Here is a 20,729-nt window from a genome sequence, read left to right on the forward strand (position 1 = left end):
CTGGAGGAAAGGCAGGAAACCTAGCCTCTGGTTAGGGCGCTGGCCGTAGGGAGCGCAGGTTTTGAGCGGACTTCAGCTCCCACCGTCCTTTGCGCCAGGGGCGACTCGAGCTTCCCGACAGGCTGTGCGCGGCGCCGCTACGGGTACTCAGAGGCACCGGCGCCGCAGGGCCTTGTGGGGGTTGCAGTTCGGGGCGGCGAGGGCGGGCCTCGGCTTCCCGGCGGGCTGCGCGGCGACCGGCGGTTGTCGGCGGGGCAGTCCGGCGGGCAGGGGAGGCGTCTCCGACTGCGGCATAGGCGGCGGGCGAGCGGACGGACCGGGTCAAGTGGGCCAGGCGGGATGCCGGGCCGCCGCCGTGTCCTGAGAGTCTGAGCCCCGGCCGGGCCGCGCCCCCAACCCAGGCCGCCGCGGTCCGAGCGTTCCGAGCGCGGGCCCGGCCCAGCGCGCCGCCACCGCCGCCGCCGCCCCGGGCCGCCCCCTGCCTCTCCCCCGGTCCGGCGCTCATGCGGGCCGAGCCCCGCCCCCCGCCCGCCGCCGGATCCCGCGCCCGCCCGCACCATGCTCAAGTGCATCCCGCTCTGGCGCTGCAACCGGCACGTGGAGTCGGTGGACAAGCGGCACTGCTCGCTGCAGGCCGTGCCAGAGGAGATCTATCGGTACAGCCGCAGCCTGGAGGAACTGCTCCTCGACGCCAACCAGCTGCGCGAGCTGCCCAAGGTGAGTGGCCGCCGGCCCAGCCCTCGTTCCAGGTCGGCAGGGTCAGTATGGATGCGACCGTTCGCTCCTCCGAGCCCTCAGCCGGCCCTGGCCTGCGCGGGACACCGCAGCGCCCAGCCGGCCCTGCTGGTTCTTACTGGCCAGCCCCACCCTCCTCACCCACCGCCGGCGCTGGCACCAGGTGGCATCGGTCATCAGGTACCTGCCTGGGTGGGGGGGATGGTCACAGCCTAGAGGAGGAGCTACAGATGGAAAGCCGCCGGGGAAGGTGGATGGGCTTGAGGTAGATCGGGGTGGAAGGTTAACCGGCTTGGCCGATGGATACAAACTTGCTGGACTACTCTGGAGGGGGAGCCCAGCCTCTGTCCTGACTGCTCTCTTCCTATAGGGTGCTGGGGCGGGGTCAGAGGGAGCCTTCTTATGGTGTCTGTCCCTGACCAGCCTGTGGTTCACCTACCTCTCACTGCCTTGTTTCTTCCCGTCAGCTTGCTTTCCTTCTAAGGCCACTTGGGAGAGAAGGTTAAAGGAAGCAGGTCACAAAAGGATTTCCTTTTTGGAGATGGGGTGCCAAGTGGCCCAATGCCTGGGGGCTGCATGCCACAGAGGGTGTGGCTTCATTCCAGAACTTGGACCAGGGCTCCTTACGCAGATCTGTGGCCCCTGCTGTTTTCGCTATTTTTTTTTTGGTAGTTTCCAAATTCTTGTCCGTGTCTCAGACTGGGCTGGTTGCTGGGGTACAGTCACAGAAACTACTGCAGGCTTTGGAGGGCCCACCGGCTGGGTGGGTCGAAGAGGTGATTCAGATGGTAGGTAGAGCCCTGAGGGAACACAAAGGGCAGGGAACAGAGACTCGTCAGGTCAGAGAAAGGAAGTGATTTCTCAGTTAAGACTAAGACTTGAGTGTGTAAGGTAGGTCAGCTGGCAATGTTGCATGTGGGGGGTGGTGGGTGGGGAGGTGTGTCTCTGAGGTAACACAAAAGGACCAGGTGTCAAAAGTCAAGGAGTCAGAAGCTTGAGAAGCTGTGTATGTTTTTATCTTGTTGCTTTTCTTACTGCAGACCAGGGTGATGGGACAGGACCCAGGATTCCTGTGTGGCCTGGAGCAGGGAGGGGCCCTCGCTACAGGGCCTGTCACTCTGACCCTACCCCCTGTCTACAGCCCTTCTTTAGGTTACTGAACCTGCGCAAGCTGGGCCTGAGTGACAACGAGATCCAGCGCTTGCCTCCGGAGGTGGCCAACTTCATGCAGCTGGTGGAGCTGGATGTGTCCCGGAATGGTGTGGAGCTGGGGCAGGCGTGGGGTGGCATCTGAGGGTGGCAGGAAAAGCTTTGAGCTCCTGGAGGCTGTGGGCATCTTTCCATGGTGACCCCTTTCTCCTCGCAGACATCCCTGAGATCCCTGAGAGCATCAAGTTCTGCAAAGCTCTGGAGATTGCTGACTTCAGTGGGAACCCCTTGTCTAGGTGGGTGGTAGCCATACCAGGGCTGGGCATGGGCCGTGGGGGTTCTGCAGCCCTGGCCTGGGCATCTGAGGACCCTCTTCTCTCCTTAGGCTCCCTGAAGGTTTCACTCAGCTACGCAGTCTGGCTCACCTGGCGCTGAATGATGTGTCCCTGCAGGCGCTGCCTGGGGACGTGGGCAAGTGAGTGCCTTCCTGCGGGGCGGGGGGCTCAGCCGAGCCCTGTCCCTGCACTACTCCTCACCATCCTGCCTCCTCTCACACTCTGTCCTGGTCTCGTTCAGCCTCGCCAACCTGGTGACCCTGGAGCTCCGGGAGAATCTGCTCAAGTCCTTGCCTGCGTGAGTGAGCTCGCCCCTGCCGGCAGCTAGCCCCAGGGACCATGGGCCATTTGGCCACAACAGACCTTACTCTGTTTCCTCTGCAGGTCCCTGTCTTTCCTGGTCAAGCTGGAACAGCTGGATTTGGGAGGCAACGATCTGGAAGTGCTGGTGTGGAGAGGGTGGGGCTGTCATGGGTGGGGCGGGGCCAGGCAGGGCAAGGGAGCCTTGGCCATCACCCTGTCCTGCCTCTTCTTGCAGCCTGACACCTTGGGAGCCCTGCCCAACCTGCGGGAGCTGTGGCTGGACCGGAACCAGCTATCGGCCCTGCCCCCGGTGAGTGAGGGTGTGGCTGCCACCCCACGTTGGTCCTGTCCCTCCCCCTGACCCTCTGCACCCACCCCCAGGAGCTTGGGAATCTGCGGCGCCTGGTGTGCCTGGATGTGTCAGAGAACCGGCTGGAGGAGCTGCCTGCAGAGCTTGGGGGGCTGGTGCTGCTCACTGACCTGCTGCTCTCACAGAACCTGCTGCAGCGGCTTCCAGACGGCATTGGTCAGTGCTGGGAGGGGCGTGGCTAGTGTGAACCTAGGCTGAGCGGGGTCCTGGGGCGAGGAGCCCTGGCTCTGCTGGGTTCTGGGACCCGTCCCTGCGGAGGGGAGGCATTGGGCCACAGTGGCACGACTCGTACTAGCACCTGAGGAGCTGAGGCAGTGCGCAGTGGCGAGTGCTGGTGGTGAGCTCGTGAGGGCACGATGAGGGCCCGGGGACCCAGGAGCCGCTGGGCTTGCTCCGGTTGGCAGCAGGGTGGGGCAGTGAGCGCGCGTCTGGAGGGAGGCTGAGGTCTCAGCAGTCTCACAGTGCAGAAGCAGGAATCTTTGAGCCAGCGCAGGCTGCTGCAGTCTCGTGAGTGTCCAAGGCTCCCGGCCCCACTGAGCCTGTTGCTGCATCTTCCCAACGCCAGGTCAGCTGAAGCAGTTGTCCATCTTGAAGGTCGACCAGAATCGCCTGTGCGAGGTGACAGAAGCCATCGGGGACTGTGAGAACCTGTCGGAGCTGATCCTCACTGAGAACCTGCTGACGGTGGGGCCGGTTTCAGAGTTAGTGTGGGAGGCAGGGAGACTGGGGGAGCACCTGGAGACGTGCAGAGTGGTAGGAGCCAGACATCTGCTTCGTTGGGGCCAGAGCAAGGGCAGAGACTGCACCCTCGGGCTCCTGCTGGTCTCTGACCCTCACTCCTCCCGGCCAGGCCCTGCCCCACTCCTTGGGGAAACTGACCAAGCTGACCAACCTCAACGTGGACCGCAACCACCTAGAGGCACTGCCGCCTGAGATTGGGGGCTGTGTGGCACTCAGCGTCCTCTCTTTGAGGGACAACCGCCTGGCCGTCCTGCCGCCAGAACTCGCCCACACGGCTGAGCTACACGTGCTGGATGTGGCGGGCAACCGGTGAGTGCCGCCCCCATCCCGCGGCGCTGGGCCTGACTCTCCATAAGCTGACTGCGCCCCCACCCCCAGCCTGCAGAGTCTGCCCTTCGCACTCACGCACCTCAACCTGAAGGCCTTGTGGCTAGCGGAGAACCAGGCGCAGCCCATGCTTCGGTTCCAGACTGAGGATGACACCCAGACGGGCGAGAAGGTGCTCACCTGCTACCTGCTGCCACAGCAGCCCCTGCCCAGCCTCGGTAGGTCACTGGGGGCGGGGCCTGGGGCGAGGCGGGGCCTGGGGCGGGGTGGGGTTCCCCCTGACACGCGCTTCCACAGAGGACCCTGGGCTGCAGAGCAGCCCTTCGGAAAGCTGGGGAGATGCCCCGCTCAGCCGTGTCAGCGTCATCCAGTTCCTGGAGGCCCCCGTGGGCGACGACGACCCAGAGGAAGCCGCTGCTGAGAAACGGGTATGGCGGGGTGGGGTCCCCGGGGGCTCCCGCCTCCCCACCCCCGCCTGACCCCTGCCCCACCTGCCCCTCACCCCTGTGCCCACTGTAGGGCCTGCAGCGTCGGGCTACGCCACACCCCAGCGAGCTCAAGGTGATGAAGAGGGGTGTGGAGCGCCGGAGCGAAGCCACCTCCTGCAGGCCTGACCCTATGCCACCCTCGCTCTCTGAGGAGGTGCTTATGGGGACCAGCAGGCCACGGGAGGGACAGCCACCTGACTTACAGGCCTTCCCGTGGGAGCCCCAGGCTGGGTGCGGGGCTTCTGGCCAGCGTGGGCATGGGGAACCCACCAGGAGAGGAGCCAGGCTGTGGTGCTGGTTGGGAAGCTCAGGGCCAAGTGCACGCGCCTTCTGCAGAGTAGGCTGCCTCCACCCAGGGCCACTGGGCAGACACAAGAGCCATGTGGCGTGGACGTGGGGCAGCTGCCCGTGAGGAGCCAGGAGGGGCTGGAGCAGTGGGCCTGTGGGCTGGCACGTCTCAAGGGCACCCACACTGTCAGCTTCCATGAAGGGGGCTGTTCAGAGTCAGGCAGGCCCAGCTCCGCTAGCTCAGGACCCCTGGGTACAGCATGGTGCCTGGTGCCTGGGGCAGGACCTATGTCTGCAGTACACAGCCACCCACGGGAAGCTGCCCTCGCTGATCCGCGAAGCATGCTCATGCTGGTTGGGGCGCCTGCCCGTCCTCGAGCTGGCGTTTGCTCGGGGACTTATCAGCCCCTGCCCTTGTGATTTTTTTGGAATAAGCCTTGAGGGTTCAAACCACAGAAGGGTGGCTTTGTGTATCCACAGCTGTTGAAGCTGGAAGTGTGGCTTCCCTAGGGGTGGGACGGCAGGCACCCCAGAGGATGAGCACAGACTTCCTGCAGGATGGGGGCAGCTAGGAGGGGAAGCTCCCGAGGCTCTGTGGTCAGGCAGCAGGGAGGCCTGGGGTGCATCCTGCAATGTGGGATCCTCCAGGGGTAGCCCAACCCACTGCCTTCCCCTGCCACAGGAGAAGAGGCTGAGCACTGAGTCTGGCCTGAGTGCAGACTCACACCTGTCTGCCGGCACAGCCTCCCAGGGCGAGCCTGAGGGCCCGCTGGCCGAGGAGGAGGGGCTGAGCCAGCAGGAACCCGTGCCAGCCACCCAGGAGGAGGTCATGGAGGAGACCTACGAGGAGGTGAGACTGGCCTTGGGGGCCGCTTCCTCAGGGGCGGGCCTGCCGGCTCCCACCCCGCCTCCTTTCCAAGCACGCGTGCAGGCAGCACCAGTCGGCGCTCTCAGGTGGGCCCCCAGGTGCACACTTCCCTGTGAGGCGCCCAGCAGGAGTCAGGCGGCCCCAGGCCGGGCGAGGGCAGGGGGAGGAGGGTCTTCACTTCAAGGCCGGCTTGGACTGGGCCTTGCCCACCCACGCTACCACACGTTCCCCTCTGGAACATTCCCAGACACCAGGGCCTTCCTCACAGTCCTGCTGGAGCCCCGCCTCAGGCTGCTGAGAGCACGGTGGGCAGAGCCTCCCAGCCCCCGAGCCCGCTCTTCCCCCTGACTGCTCCGTGCCCCTCGCTGGCTCATTACTTGTCCCTGTTCTTTGAGCAGCAGGCCCTCTCAGCGCCTGTCTGCTGCCTTGGGCCCTGCGCTTGGGGGTGGGCCAGCCTAGTTCTCATGCTCAGCTCTCACAGCCCACTGTGCGCTTCGCGGAGGACACGCTGCTCCTGCCCAGGGAGGACGGCGAGAGCGAGGAGGGCCAGCCAGAGGCGCCCTGGCCCCTGCCAGGGGGCAGACAAAGGCTCATCCGCAAGGACACACCCCACTACAAGAAGCACTTCAAGATCTCCAAGCTGCCCCAGCCCGAGGCCGTGGTGGCTCTCCTGCAGGGGACACCGCCAGACAGTGAGGGCCCAGTGGGGGCTGGGAGCTGGCACAACGGCCCCCATATGTCCTGGGCTCCGCGAGCGGAAGAGGAGGAGGAAGACGACGAGGCTGAGGAGGAAGAGGAGGGGGAGGCGGCGGTGGCAGCAGAGGAGGAGAAGGCAGTGGCCTCTGCACCCTCTGTCAAGGTGGGTCTGGCCCCACACGCCAGCCTGAACCCAGCTAGCCGGGCCCCCTGGTCCACACTGGCGTGGGTCCCAGGCGACTCTTGAGGCAACTGGCATGGGAGATGCCTGTCCCCAGCTCCCCACTCTCCTCTGCAGGCTGGGTGCTGACTCAGTTGCAAGCTCCGTGCTGGCCCTGTAGCCCCGTCCCAAGCCCCTGGCAGTTCCCGCCTCTGCCCAGGCCCCTCTGCCTGCCCTAGCCTCTGGAGGGCTGGCTCTCACAGGCCCCTGTCTTCATGGGATGCCCCGCCCCGCAGCAGCCCCATGTCTGACGTGTCTGTGGTTCTGTGCTGAGCGCAGACAGCCTGGTGCCATGGCGGCTGGGTGGGTCTGGACAGTTAGAGCTGGCACAGCCAGGCGTAGGCCCACCTGGCACCGGCCCAGCCTGCCCACTTGGCAGGTCGGCAGCAGCAGCCAGGCCTCCTGACCTGAGGGGACCCCCTGCCTGGGGGCAGTACCAGACCCAGGCGGGAAGGGCCAGGCGCTCAGGCTGTGGGAGCTTGGTGTGGTCTTCTCTCTCTTTCTTGCTCATGGCGGGGCTGGGCAAGGAGGTGGCGGGGCCGGGCGGCAGCTGACCTGCATGTCCTTGCTGGTCCTGTCCTAACAGGGGGTGTCGTTTGACCAGGCCAATAACCTGCTGATAGAGCCCGCTCGCATTGAGGAGGAAGAGGTCTGTACTCGCTTGCTGCTGTGCTCTTGCCCCGGGCTTCGCGGGCCTTGCTCTCGGGCTGCGGGTTCTCCGTCTCCTTCCCGCTGCTGCTCAGGCCTCCTCCCCAAACTCAGAGCCAGGGTCTGGGGTGCCCGCTAGACCCACAGGCACCGGCCTCCAGGCAGGGGTGGCCGATCTTGGAGGAGGTGCAGGGTGTGCCCCCCTCCTCCGACGCTCCAGCCCTGGAAGGCCCCCGTCACCCACAGGAGAGCACTCCCTCTGCCTGCGCTCCCTGGAGCCTGGCAGCCCCCACCTCGTCAGCTCCTCTGTGGCCCAAGCCGGCCCTGGGAGAGGCGGCTGGTGGCCGGAGGGGACCAGGCTCTGGCCCCTCAGCCCTCCCTGGACACAGCATGTCTGTTCTGTTTCCAGCTGACGCTCACCATCGTGCGGCAGACGGGGGGCCTGGGCATCAGCATTGCGGGTGGCAAGGGCTCCACGCCCTACAAGGGAGATGACGAGGTGAGGAGCCACCCCACCCTGTGCTGCCCGTGGGCCCTGCCCCGGCAGCACACGAGGTCCTGGAGGCCGGGGTTGGGGGCAGCGTCGTAGAGGACGGTCAGGGCCGCCGGTCTGCCCGCCGTCTCTTTCAGCCTCACCTCCCTTTCACCGGCGCCTCTTGTGCTGTGTGTGCGTCAGACTTCCCGGGACTGACCTATACCCTCACTCCCTGATGCCTGGGACCCCACAGCAGCCCACACCCAGGCTGTCTGACCACTGCAGGCCCACTTCTGCCTTTCCTGCACCCTGGGGTGTCTTTGCAGCCCTGACTGGGGGGCTTCTGGGCCTTGCACAGCTGCTGAGGGCCTCTCTCTGGAAGGGCATCCGCCGACGTTCTTGGATTGTCTCTGTCTGTCCTGCAGGGCATTTTCATCTCCCGGGTGTCTGAGGAGGGCCCTGCGGCTCGGGCTGGGGTCCGAGTAGGCGACAAGCTCCTCGAGGTGAGCCCCCCGGCCACCGTGTGAAGTGCACACCCTTGGGACCTCTCAGTCCCACTTTTGGTGCTGGGCTGCCTCCCCTCCAGAAAGGGGGTGCCCATTTCCTCCTGAGAGCCCCAAGCATGAGACCCCTGTGAGGCATGGAGCTCATAAGCTAGAGCTCCGTGTAGACCGGAGGTCAGTCCGAGACAGAAACCCGCATCTGGGCAGGGAGCATTGGAGCCCACGTGCCTGTCGGGGAGTCAGGGCAGTCTGCTCTGGAGGATGGGGGCAGGAGGAAGTGACCCTGCACTCACTTGACGGAGGGGCTGCTGTGTCCCAGCAGCTCAGAGAGCGCGGGGCAGGACCAGAGGCGTAGAACCCCTGGGCATCCTCACCAGGACTGCTCAGATAAGGAGCAGGTGTGCGGGGCAGGGGCGCCAGGACTGGGTGCTGTGACCTAGCAGGGGAGTCTCCTGCTTCCTCGACAGTGGGCCTCCTAGCCCTGTGTTGCCCAGATAGGTAGCCGGTACCCACAGGGAGGGGGGCAGCAGCCCCTGGCATGCTGTGGCTTGTGCCCGCTCAGCCAGCCCGCCTGCAGAGGGCAGGCTGACAAGTGCCGTGTGGCAGGTGAACGGCGTGGCCCTGCAGGAAGCGGAGCACCAGCAGGCCGTGGAGGCGCTGCGCGGGGCGGGTACCACCGTGCACATGCGGCTGTGGCGGGAGCGCATGGTGGAGCCTGAGAACGCGGTCACGGTCACAGCCCTGCGGCCCGAGGATGACTACAGCCCGCGGGAGCGGCGCGGGGGCAGCCTGCGCCTGCCCCTGCTCCCGCCCGAGCCCCCCGGGCCACCCCGCCAGCGCCACGTGGCCTGTCTCGTGCGCAGTGAAAAGGGGCTGGGTTTCAGCATTGCAGGTGGGAAAGGCTCCACACCCTACCGGGCCGGTGACGGGGTAAGGCTGGGGCCAGGGCCAGGGCCAGGGCGGGGTGGGGGGCAGGCCTGGCCAGCCTGCGGACACCCACTCGTCATCCCCCCTTCAGGGCATCTTCATCTCCCGCATCGCTGAGGGGGGCGCTGCCCACCGGGCAGGCACCCTGCAGGTCGGCGACCGAGTCCTTTCCGTGAGTACGGCGGTAGGCCTGCCCAGCACCCATGAACCCCTCTTCCTGGCGCTGTCTGATGGGCTGCACTCTTACAGATCAACGGGGTGGACATGACTGAGGCCAGGCACGACCACGCCGTCTCCCTGCTGACCGCCGCCTCGCCCACCATCGCCCTGCTGCTGGAGCGGGAGGCTGGGGGGCCCCTCGCCCCGAGCCCTCCCCCCCACTCCCCCTTGCCCCCTACTGCTGCCCCTGCCACCCCAGGGGAGCCCGGGCCTCTGAGGCTGCCCTCTGGTCTGCTGGCCGCTGCCCTGGAGGGGCCGTACCCAGTGGAGGTGAGACCACAGCCCTGGCCCTGCCCACCAGCCAGCCCCCTTCTCCACAGCTGCACAGCTCTAGGTGTGGCTGTCGGCCCCGCTGGAGGGAGAACAGGGCCTTGGCCCTGTCCTCGCAGGCTCCAGGACACGGCGTCGTTCCGTAGGGGCTCCCTCCCCCTGCAGTCTTCTCTGCACCGTCACACGGCCTCCCTGTGGTGGGGCTCCCGGGTCTCACACATCCACTGCGCTTGGGAAGCCTTCCTTTAATGTTTGGCTTGTTCCAGCCACCCTTCTTGTTCCTCCATGTTCCCAGGAGATCTGTCTGCCCAGAGCAGGGGGCCCCTTGGGGCTCAGCATCGTTGGGGGCTCCGACCACTCCAGCCACCCGTTCGGTGTCCGGGAGCCCGGCGTGTTCATCTCCAAGGTAGAGCAGGCCCCGTGGGCGTCTTGGGGTGCAGGGGGGCCCAGCCCCCTGCCCATGGCGCCCGGCCCTCCCCCCACAGGTGCTCCCCCGGGGCCTGGCTGCACGCAGTGGCCTGCGGGTCGGGGACCGCATCCTGGCAGTGAACGGGCAGGACGTGCGGGAGGCCACGCACCAGGAAGCAGTCAGCGCCCTGCTCCGGCCCTGCCTGGAGCTGGTGCTGCTCGTGCGGAGGGACCCACCGCCCCCGGGCATGCGGGAGCTCTGCATCCAGAAGGCCCCTGGGGAGAGGCTGGGCATCAGCATCCGTGGGGGCGCCAAGGGCCATGCCGGGAACCCCTGCGACCCCACCGATGAGGGGATCTTCATCTCCAAGGTGAGCTCCCCCTCGCCCGCCTGCCCCGTGGGCTTCTCAGGCAGGGAGGGGCCCAGGTCCGGGGCTGGTCCTGAGCGCGGTGGTCTCCCTGCAGGTGAGCCCCTCGGGAGCAGCTGGGCGAGATGGCCGGCTGCGGGTTGGACTGCGGCTGCTGGAGGTGAACCAGCAGAGCCTGCTGGGTCTGACGCACGGAGAGGCCGTGCAGCTGCTGCGCAGCGTGGGTGACACCCTGACCGTGCTGGTCTGCGACGGCTTCGACACCAGCGCTGCCACCCCCGAGGTCAGTGCCCGCCCGGCCGGCGCTTGGCCACAGGAACTGCGTCCCGCCCCCATTGTGGCCGGGAGGGTCCTGGTGCACCAGGGCCAGGACGTGCTTGGCCGTTGCGAGTCAGACCTGGGGGAGCCATGTGGTGCCGGTGCCAGGCCCTTGTTTCGGCCCCACTCATGGCCCTGGTGGGACAGAGCATGTGTACAGAAGGCCTGATCGTGTCTTCAAAGAAAAGGTTGAACCAGGCAAGCAGCATTTGTGCCCTGGGGCCGCCAGGCCAGGGCAGGACGGCCCAGAGCGGGACACAGCCCGCCTGCAAACCCTTGGGCCCCGCCACGCTGGCCTGGCACAGGCCTGCTTTCTGGCAGCCCCTTAGTAAGGAGCTCAGGGCCCAGACCCGTGTCCCCACTCAAACGCCTGGGTGGGCCTGGGTGGGAACCCAGCGGTTCTCTGTTGCAGCCCCTAGAGGAAGTGTCGGCTGCCAGGCACGGGACTGGGCTGCAGAGGCCTGGTGTCCAGTCTGGCCTGTGTCCTGCACCGACCTGGCTGTGCCCTCTTGGGGGCCCCTGCTGTCTTGTGCTGCTGCTGTCCCCGGGCTTCCAGCGTCAGCCCAGGGGGGCCGCTTCTCTTGCAGCAGCCCCCAGCCCCCGCCTCCAGGGGCTCATTCCCCGCAGCAGCTGCCAGCTCCCTGAGGGCCTCCTTGCTGGGGATGGGGCTACAGTGGGTCTCTGGGACGGCAGCCTACTGCCCCTGTCCCTGCACTGCCGAGGCGGGGTCCCCCTCCTTCTGTGTGTCGTCTCCTGAACTGGGAAGGATGGTGCATTTGTCTTTGTTTCTCCTGCCTGGGTGCTGGACTGGGACCCCACACCCTGGGTTCTGGAACCCCCTGTGCTGGTCTCTGTGCCCACATCCCTGTGTGCCTGCAGGAACCCTAACCTGTTGTTTCTGGTGAAGAACCTTGCTCAGGTTTTCCAGAGAGGGCCGTGTCTTCTGCTTTCTCATTTAAAGTATGACCGTACATGTTTCGGTCAGCACGTGTACTTATTTTTAAGGTTGCAGTACAAAGAGAGTAAATACATTCCAGGGCGAAGAGCAGAGTGGGTGTCTCCCCAGCGTTACAGAGGCTTCGCCGGGCTCTTCTGACTGTCTGGCCGTCTCTCCCTGGGTTGCTTTGTCTGTGCTGTGTTTCCAACCAGAGTGCTCAGAGCCTGTCTTGATGCTTTTGGGGGCTTTTCTGCAGGATAGCACCCTGGAAGAAGGGGTGTTGGGCCTGAGGCCGCAGGCTTGCCCCGTCTCCCACCCCCGCCCAGCCTCAGGCTTGTCTCCTTGGACCTGGCCTCCTTTGACGTGTGACTCACTTAACTCGCAGTTCGTCTTTTGCGTTGTAAGCTTCTGTCTTTTTGCGTAGGGCATGAGTGGGCTTTGTCTTTCGCTCCTTCACAATGGCTTCTCTGGGGTTATAGAAACATGGAGACATGTGACGTTGTCTAACCTTCCTCATAATGTCTGGATTTGGATTTGGATGATAAAAACCCTCTCTGGGGCAAGATTGTCAAAGCTATTTTTTAGAAAACAGAGCACTACAATCTCCTGGAATTGCTTCTCAAGCAAGTGGATCTTCCGTGCCAGTGGAATGCACTGGACCGTCCGTCACTCTCCCAGCGATCGGGGGAGATCTGACTTCCCTCGTAGGCTGGATCTGCATCCCCTGGCCCCGGGAGCCGGCCGTGTTCTTGAGCCAGTGCTGCTGGCCTCGGTGTGGCCACTTTAGAGTATGTTTCAGGAGACCTAACTGGTGAAGTCACCCACTGTTTTTCTCCTTTCGACAGTTTTGGTCTATTTTCGTGTGTTTTCTCTTCCAAATGGACCTGCCAGTTCTGTAAGTTGGTTGGGAGCTCGGGGTTAACTTTGAGCTCTGCGACTGTGTGAGTAATGTTTCTCCAGGCACATTCCTAGGTTGCTCTTGCTTCCTTGTTGATTCTCATCAGTGACTTTGTTGCATCTCCAGGAGGAAGCCCTGAGGCCCAGGTGGTGGCTGCAGGTCCCCTTTTCCTGGGAGGTCAGGCTCCTCCGTCCCCCCTGGAACCTGGTGATGGTGGACAGTGACCTTGCCTTGTGCCGACTTGGAGGCGGTAGTTTATATAACATTCTTTTAAACTTGGACGGCTGTTTCCATTTATAACCTGTAAGAATTTTCTCTGAAATGAGTGCTGAGTTTTCTGGAGTCCTTTCATTGATGGCTGTTACAGCCCTGTGCAAGTACTGTGAGGTGCAGCCCACAGGTTTCCTCCAGCTAGCTCGGTGCTTGAAAGAAAAAGGGGCGACATGTATCCCTCAGGACGCCAGTCATCCACCCGGCCCCATTTCTGTTAACCTCAGCCCACCTGCTGCTTCTGTGGTGACCCCTTCAACTCCTGTAGGAATCAGGGTTCACAGCTATCTCTCCAAACTTTGGGTTCTGCAAGCGCGTCTTCGCATGAGCTGTGCCCTGGCGTCCTCCCCAACCTCTGCACGGCAGGCGGCGGGCTGGCATCAGGACCTGCCTGTCCTTGCTGTGCTGGCCGCTGACCCAGGGCCCCGCACAGGCGGGCAGGCCTGGTGGCTAGCTGGTGGCAGTGCTGCAGGGGCCACTGTGCACTTCGAAGAGCTTGCTGACTGGTGCTTAGCATGTTTGGGGCAAGGTCCAGAACATTCTCTCTCCTCCCTCCATTTCTGTGGTCACATCACCGTCTTGATCTGGTTTCTGCCGTCTCTTCCTCCCCATCACACTTACCAAAGTTTTGTGTATTTTAGCAGCCTTCTCAGAAAAACCACCTTTTGGATTTTGATCAAGACTGCCTTTCTTTTCCATGTTTCCTTGATTACTGATCGAAGGAAGACTGCCTCAGTTACTCCTTGCTCATCTAGTGTTTTCAGTCCTTCTAATGACCCTTCTGTGAAGAAGAAACTTTATCAGCTACTTTTTATCCTAAAATAAGATTTTGCACAGGAGATGTGTGGTAAACACTCTGATTCTTTCCTTTCATTGGTCGATTTTTAAATAACAAGTGGCTGCCCTGGAAGCCCCCATGGTGACTGCTTTTTGGTCTTTGTGGTCCTCGTGAGGCAGGGTGCCTGCGTGGGCACCGCGGTGACAAGCCGGTGACACGCCAGCCTGATGGTGCACCCAGGCATCCCTGTGTCTCCTGCCTCAGCCCTGGCGTGGGGCTCAGACCATCACTGGCTGGTCCTTGTGGCCTTGCTCCTGGGCCTCTGCAGCATACGGGTCCTCGGGAGGCAGGTTTCTAGGGGGAAAAAAATCCGTGAGGTTGTTACTTTCAACCAGTGCTTAAGGACAGGAGGCTTTGATTCTTTTGACTTTATCTTTGTTTCTTTTTCTCATCTTAAAAGTCATTTTATTAAATTAAGTGATATTATAATTATTGATTTCAAAAAGCCATATCAATGTTATTACTAGTATTTATTAATAGCATTTTAACATTTCTTTATGTCCTTAGGATTTACCCACTTAGGAGGTACAGTCAAAACACTATGTCACGTCACTGGGAAACGATTCTCCGTATTGTCCTACTGCCAGCTTGTCATACAGTCAGGCTTATTTTTGTCTGAGTTTTATTTTCGGCTGCGCTGGTCTGGTTGCTGCACAGACTTTTCACTGAGGTGGCGTCTCGTGTCGGGAAGCACAGACCCTAGACCCCGTGCTCAGCAGCTGGTGCTGCTCTGCGGCTGTGGGATCTTCCTGGAGCAGGGATCGAGCCTGTGTTCCCTGCACTGGCAGGTGAATTCTGAACCACTGGGCCACCGGGGAAGCCCAGAACTCGTTTTCAGTTCTTAAAGATGACTTTAAAAGCGGAGTTTCCTGGGAGTTCCCCGGCGGTCCGGAGGGTAGGACACGGCGCACTCCCTGCCGCGTCACCAGGTCAGCCTCCAGTTGGGGAGCGAAGACCCTGCGGTCGGCAGGACAAACCTCTGCTCATGCTAAACCTTTGCGAGCTGTGAACACAGCCCTCCAGGAGTCTGAATCCCCTCTCGGTGGCCCCCAGGCCAGCATCTGCATTAGTGCGGTTTCTCCTGCTGTTATTTCTGTTTTGAAAGATAGAAGTAAGTAGATAAAGTAGTGACAGTTTTAGAGTTGAAAAGTGTCAAGAACAGTAGACAGGACCTCTCACTCAAAGGCCTTGCATGCCTCCCACCAACGGTCCAAGGCGACCTTTAGAGCCACAAGGCATGTGGGCATCTGGCTGTTTCCCAGCCTGGCCTGGAACTTCAGGTGAGCACAGGCCATCATGGCATGGATGGTGCTCACTGGGGGTCTGTCCAGTGCCTCCTCAGGACGAGCTGCAGTGGCTGCATTTTGGCAGGGTTATCACAGAGCTGACACTGTCTTGGAGGGCCTCCCACCAGACCCACGGGTGGTGCCTGCATGGGGGCGTCTCTGGGTCACCCCACCAGGTGATGCTTTCCCCCAGAAACTAACAGGTGCTGTGCGGGTGCTTGGGGAGTGCAGCAGCCCGCTCCTCCTCGAGCTCCTCATCAGCCCCAGGGCAGTCGTGTGCCCTCCCCACTGCTCCTTCCACAGGCGCTGGGCGGCTGACTTCCTTAGCACAGATTTTCCGTTTTATCTCGTGGTGAGAGTTGTCACTGCTGCTGTTGATATCTGGTGCTGCAGCCATCCAGACGGAGCTGACAAGAGGGCTTCTGGCTGGCCCGGGGCCCTGTTCACATCACCCGCCTCCCTCAGGCAGCCTCCTTTCTAGCACAGCAGAAAGTCTGGGGTCACCTCACACTTTGCCATACCTTCTTTCTCCAAGGAGCACTGGTTCCCTTAGTGGACAGGGCTATTGAGGAGCCGGGATATGGGCGCCAGGCGTGTTCCTGGCTGTCAGGGTCTCAGGACCGCTCGGGGGCTGGGCTGTGCCTGTGAGCAGGCACCTTTCACGTCCTGACATTCGCTTACGGTGGAGAAGCGCGTGTTCACGTCTGCTGTCGTCATCACTCCGGTCAACACCACAGTCAACTCTTCCTCCTTTAAACGGCCTTTTCTGATGTCAGGAGTCTGTCGGCCTCCTTCCACTGGGACTTTGGCCTCAGTTCCGCTCTGTGCCATGGGCACTTCACTGTCGCCCCATCACCTTGTCGGTTCTGTGCTCCGGGGTGCGTGTCCAGGGCCGACCTCTCTCGCCTGGTGCTCTGCATCGCCGTATCCTCAGGAGCATGGTGTGCAGACGCGACCTGTGGGTGCCCTGGGCACGGAGGCAGTGGTGGCCTGGAGTCCTGAGCGAGCAGAGCCCACCCCAGCGGCTCACCTCCCCCGCAGGTGTCCCCAGGCATCATCGCCAACCCCTTTGCGGCTGGCCTTGGCCGCCGGAACAGCCTGGAAAGCATCTCCTCCATCGACCGGGAGCTGAGCCCCGAGGGCTCCGGCAAGGTCAGAGCCGCCCGCAGCCAGCAGCCCCTGGGCTGGGAGCCTGAGGCCGTCGGCCCCGACCACTGTCTCCTCTGCTCACAGGAGAAGGAGCTGCCCGGACAGATCCCACTGTGGGGCCCGGAGGCCACGGTGAGTGCCCAGGCCCTCCCGCCCCGCATGGCGGGCTCCTCCCCCCACAGCCCAGCGTCCCTGGGCCTGGCTGCCCGCCCCGCACTCTGGCAAGCACGGCCCCGGCAGCCCTGTGTCCACTCTGCCCCCTAGGGTCGGAGCCCAGAGAGCCTGAAGCCAGCCTGCCGAGCCCTGGCCGCCACCCCTGGCGCTGGCAGCATGCAGAGGGTCAGTCCCTGGTTGTCACACCCCTGTTCCGGCCTCTGCCCACTTGTCCATCAGTCCTACCCCTGTCTTCCTTCCCTTCACCTGAGGCCCTGCAGGACAGAGCTCTGCCAGGATCCTGCCCCTGGGGAGAGGGCTGAGGCCCTTAAAGGGCCCTCAAGTGGGACAGGGACTGGCTGGGGTGCCCAAGCTGGAGCGCCACCCCCCTGGCACACGTCTGTCCTGCTCCACCCGAGCCTAGCTGTGATGCACCCACTGCCACCCACCCCCCACCTCTCAGAGGCAGACTCAAGGCAGAGCAGAGGGCTGTGTGGGCCCAGGGGCCACCGCGGGAGCGTGGTGGGAGGAGGGCCAGTGCTGCAGTGCGGGCAGGGCCCTGGGCGGAGGCCTGTGGTTCTTACCCCTTCCCTGGAGGGCGGGCTGCCCAGCGTCAGCTGCTGCTGGGAGACCCCGCAGAGCTGGTGGGGAGGGCTGTGCCAGCTGGGGGCTGAGTGAGCCTGTAAAGGGGCTTTGTGCTCAGCCCCACAAGGCAAGAGTAGGAAGCCCCCAGGAGGGGAGGGGGCCCAGTGTCCTCTCTCAGAAAAGGGCACAGCTTGGGGGTGGCTCGCAGGGGCCGGGCCTCCCTGGCTGACGGGCCTCTGAGGCTCACAGGGAGGGTGGCCACCCCACCCGGGAGAAGCCCAGCCCAGCCCAGCCCATCCATCTCAGATGTCTCAGGGCTGCTCAGGTCAGGGCGTTGAGGACTAGCCTTTGTGCTACTGAGGCAGGCAACTCCCCACCTCCTCCTCGGGGCCCTCAGCCCTGCCTAACCCTCCCCACACCCGCCTCTCGGCTCTTCCAGGTGCTGCCTGCGGCAAGTGGAGAGATGGCTGAGGCCCCCTGCTCCCCTGGCCACCAGCAGGTGAGTACACATGGTGGGGTGCTGTGTTCAGAGTCCGCTCCTCTGGGGAGGGTGCCAGGGCACACGCCTTCCCCAGCTGCCATCCCACAGGGGTATGGCCTGCAGGCCCCTTCCTGGCCCAGCTGGCTGGTATCACAGGCTGGGGAGCTCCCTGTGGCCTCCTGGGTAGAGGGGAATGGGGGTCAGGGCAGCCTTCCCCAGTGCCTGGAGGTTTTGCCCCCATCTGTCTTCATGCCTGGGAGTTCCCGGGGGCCACTCCACCCTGCCCCGAGCCCCCCACCTGCCTGCAGAGGCTCCTCGGTTCTGCTGCATGGGGAGGGCCAGGCCTGGTGGCAGGGTTGGGGCAGACACTGAAGTGCCAGCTTGGAGCTCAGCGCCCAGCCTCTGCCCCTTCCTAACAGACAGCAGATGGGTGAGTGCTGGCCTCGCTTCCTGGGCACCCAGCTGCCCACCTTGGCGCCATCTCTCTCCCCCCACCCCATCCCTCACACCCCTCACCTGAACCCCTTTGCAGACAAAGCCTGGGGTGATCCAGCCACTGGCTCAGGCCTGGCCAAGGGGTTCCCCGGCGGGGTTCCCCGGCCCCCAGGGGCAGAGGTGGTCCCCAGCCCGAGTGCCCTGACCCGGGGGACAGGGGTGGGGGCAGTCAGCAAGGACAGCTGGTGGCGGGGTGGGCGGTGCTGCAGGGACAGCTGTCCCTGCTCAGCTCACTGCACCCGGTCCCCAGCCCCCCTCCCCGCCCTCCCCTGCTGAGCTTCCAGCCAATGTGAAGCAGGCCTATAGGACGTTCGCGGCTGTGCCCGGCCTGCACCCGCCCCTGGACACCCCTGCCCAGGTAGGTGGTGGGCAGCCCTCAGGTGCCCCGCTGCGTGCGCCTGCGAGGGTGTGACACCCGAGGGGCCGGGTCTGAGGGCGTGCTTCCCCCAGCCCCCCACGCCCGGGCCCACGGCCTCGCCGGAGCAGCTGTCCTTTCGCGAGCGGCAGAAGTACTTCGAGCTAGAGGTTCGGGTGCCCCAGGCCGAGGGCCCCCCTAAGCGCGTGTCGCTGGTGGGCGCTGACGACCTGCGGAAGATGCAGGAGGAGGAGGGTGAGCAGGCGGCGCGGGGGTGGGGTGGGGGGCAGGGGACGCCGGCACCCAGCCTGACCCGCCGCTCCCCGTAGCCCGCAAGCTGCAGCAGAAAAGGGCGCAGATGCTGCGCGAGGTGGTGGCCGACACGGAGCGCCCGGAAGCCGATGCTCCCGAGGACGAGGAGCCCGAAGAGGAGCCGCCCTGGGCCGGCCAGGGCCCCACGGCGGAAGGGTGAGGCTGGGGAGGGCCGCCTCAGCCCCTGCCCACAGCGCCCCTCCACCTGTGCCCGGCGCCCCTCCACCCGGCCCTCCTGTCCTGTCGCCCGGCCCAGGCTCGGCCCCGCATCTCCCCCGCCGCAGGGAGGCAGTGCCCCGGTGCGGACTGCCAAGGCCGAGCGGCGCCACCAGGAGCGGCTCCGCATGCAGAGCCCCGAGCTGCCGGCCCCAGAGCGGGCCTTGTCTCCCGCAGAGCGCCGAGCCCTGGAGGCGGAGAAGCGGGCGCTCTGGAGGGCAGCCAGGTGAGGCCCTGTCCCGCCCTGCCCTCCGCTGCCTGCGCCCCTCGCGCTGCCTACCTGCTGCCCACCCTCCGCCCGCCCACAGGATGAAGTCCCTGGAGCAGGACGCCCTCCGCGCACAGATGGTCCTCAGCAAGTCCCAGGAGGGCCGGAGCAAGCGGGGGCCTCTGGAGCGCCTGGCCGAGGCCCCCTCGCCTGCTCCTACTCCGTCACCCACCCCCTTGGAAGGTCTGTAGGTCGGGCGGGAGGCGGGAGCCCAGCCTGTGGCGCGGACTTCTCCCGACGACCCCTTCTTGTTCCTCCAGACCTTGGCCCCCAGACCGGCACCTCCCCGGGACGCTTGGTGAGGAGCCAGCAGCTGCCGCCCTCCCCTGCCTTCCACCCTTGGCAGGGCAGGGATCCAGACTCCCACCTTCTCTTCTTCTTACACTCTCTGCCTCTCTCCTCACGCTGTCCTTTCAAGGCCTTGTCTGGGAGGAAGTTTGACTACAGGGTGTTTGCTGCCCTCCCCTCTTCCAGACCTGTCTATGACATGCAGGTACCGGGCCCTCCGGCCCTTCTGCAGGACGCCATGACCGGCTCCTGCCGCTTTCCGCTCAGCCTGTCTCCCAGCCTGTCCCCTGCTCCATATCCTCCTGGTTCCTCCCCCTCCCCCCCAACCAGGGCTCTGCAGGAACTCACCCAGGCTCCTACGGGGGGCTTCAGGCAGGTCTGGGTAGTCCCTGACCAGCCATTCTCCCCCTTGCAGTCCCCAGATTTCGCTGAGGAGCTGAGGTCCTTGGAACCACGTCCGAGCCCAGGTGAGTTGGCAGGCCAGGGCAGGCCCCGCCACCCCCCCAACCCCCCCGACAGCGCCCCCATGCTCCAGGGTGCCAGGCCCATCTGCTCACTCGCTCCCTGCCCCTGCCTGCAGGTCTGCCAGAGGAGGACGGAGAGGTGGCCATGGTGCTTCTGGGCAGGCCCTCTCCAGGCTCCGCGGGTCCCGAGGAGGTAGCCTTATGCAGCAGCCGCCGGGCCATGCGGCCAGGGCGCCGAGGCCTGGGCCCAGTGCCCTCCTAGAGGGGCGGGGTGCCTCCCCTGACTTGGGGTGGGGGCCCTGCCAGCGCCAACACCACCCTTGCCCCGAGTCTTTTAACCTGGCCGGTAGCATTTTAAAGAGGTCCCCTGAGGAGTTCTAGCCACTGACTAACGGCGCCCTCCCCAGCCGGGACCTCCTGGCGAGACTGTAACTAGTGATGTTTGTACAACCAAAGACTCTATTTTGTGGTTTAAGGAGAATAAAATTGACTACGTTTTACATCTGGTCCGTCTTACTCTGTCCAGCTGCTGGCACACGAATGTGGGCCCCTCTGTCCCTCCCGATCTGGGGGCAGCGGGTGCGGGGACTCTGAGGACTCCAGGTGGCTTACCCAGACTGGGCTGCCCCCCGGTAGGAGGGAGGCTGGGGGACTACCTTCACCACCCCCAAGGCCCCTCCCCTGCGTGGTGCGCGCACACAGAGGAGGCGCACTGCGCGCACACGTCGCCCGGGGGCGGGCCCTTTATTGGGGCGGGTTGCTAGAGGCCCCCGCCCGGCAGCTGCACGCGCACAGGCAGGAGGACCTGCAGCTGCTCTGCCGGCGGCCACCGAACCTTGGTGACAAAGAAGAGGCGGAAGTGCTGCAGGCGCGCCTCCTGGAACTGGTTGGGGCTATACTCAGGCCCATCGCTCGGCCGCAGCAGTGACAGGTACCTCTCCTGCTCCAGCAGCCCGCGGCCCAGCAGCTCCTGCGCCAGGCCTGGCTGCACCGCCTCCAGCTGCTGCTGCACGGCTGGGAACAGATCCACCTCACGCAAGTCAAACACCAGCGGCTTCCCGAACCTGAGAGGACAGCG

The 20,729-nt window shown here is 64.4% G+C and overlaps 2 protein-coding genes across 16 annotated transcripts in view; one reads left to right on the forward strand and one right to left on the reverse strand.

Annotated features, from left to right (window-relative positions):
- The first annotated feature begins 234 nt into the window (after nt 1-234).
- Nucleotides 235-20,151, forward strand: SCRIB (scribble planar cell polarity protein). 14 transcript variants are annotated; one of them, XM_042253947.1, is made up of 37 exons: nt 235-717; nt 1,877-1,994; nt 2,102-2,180; nt 2,270-2,359; nt 2,461-2,517; nt 2,604-2,667; nt 2,758-2,832; nt 2,904-3,048; nt 3,458-3,576; nt 3,743-3,942; nt 4,012-4,178; nt 4,258-4,388; nt 4,480-4,602; nt 5,419-5,586; nt 6,077-6,463; nt 7,107-7,169; nt 7,578-7,667; nt 8,069-8,146; nt 8,753-9,076; nt 9,165-9,245; nt 9,323-9,562; nt 9,858-9,968; nt 10,048-10,341; nt 10,436-10,621; nt 15,927-16,037; nt 16,119-16,166; nt 16,299-16,373; nt 17,212-17,271; nt 17,999-18,106; nt 18,199-18,358; nt 18,433-18,571; nt 18,672-18,857; nt 18,940-19,082; nt 19,160-19,197; nt 19,318-19,392; nt 19,603-19,654; nt 19,768-20,151. In XM_042253947.1, the coding sequence occupies exons 1-37, from the start codon at nt 559-561 to the stop codon at nt 19,911-19,913; spliced, it is 4,890 nt and encodes a 1,629-aa protein (XP_042109881.1). In that variant the 5' UTR covers nt 235-558; the 3' UTR covers nt 19,914-20,151. The 14 variants fall into 14 exon arrangements, with proteins under 14 accessions (XP_042109881.1, XP_027829126.2, XP_042109875.1 ...); XM_027973325.2 differs by having other exon boundaries at nt 6,086-6,463; XM_042253941.1 differs by having other exon boundaries at nt 15,927-16,166.
- The window catches only part of IQANK1 (IQ motif and ankyrin repeat containing 1), a 30,491-nt gene continuing 23,812 nt past the window's right edge, over nt 14,051-20,729 (reverse strand). For both annotated transcript variants that reach the window (XM_042253962.2, XM_060393647.1), the window contains one exon: nt 14,051-20,715. In XM_042253962.2, coding sequence (XP_042109896.1) covers nt 20,412-20,715 — 304 coding nt within the window. In that variant the 3' untranslated portion in view covers nt 14,051-20,411. The remainder of the gene's footprint in view (nt 20,716-20,729) is intronic.

The sequence above is a fragment of the Ovis aries genome, chromosome 9, assembly GCF_016772045.2.
Source record: "Ovis aries strain OAR_USU_Benz2616 breed Rambouillet chromosome 9, ARS-UI_Ramb_v3.0, whole genome shotgun sequence".
NCBI classification, from domain to species: domain Eukaryota; kingdom Metazoa; phylum Chordata; class Mammalia; order Artiodactyla; family Bovidae; genus Ovis; species Ovis aries.

Excerpts from the sequence above, each read along its gene's own strand:
- SCRIB (XM_042253941.1), top strand. The coding sequence starts at position 559 with ATGCTCAAGTGCATCCCGCTCTGGCGCTGCAACCGGCACGTGGAGTCG. Across the intron at positions 2,833-2,903 it reads AGCTATCGGCCCTGCCCCCG|GAGCTTGGGAATCTGCGGCG; the intron begins GTGAGTGAGGGT and ends ACCCACCCCCAG. Across the intron at positions 6,464-7,106 it reads CCTCTGCACCCTCTGTCAAG|GGGGTGTCGTTTGACCAGGC; the intron begins GTGGGTCTGGCC and ends CTGTCCTAACAG.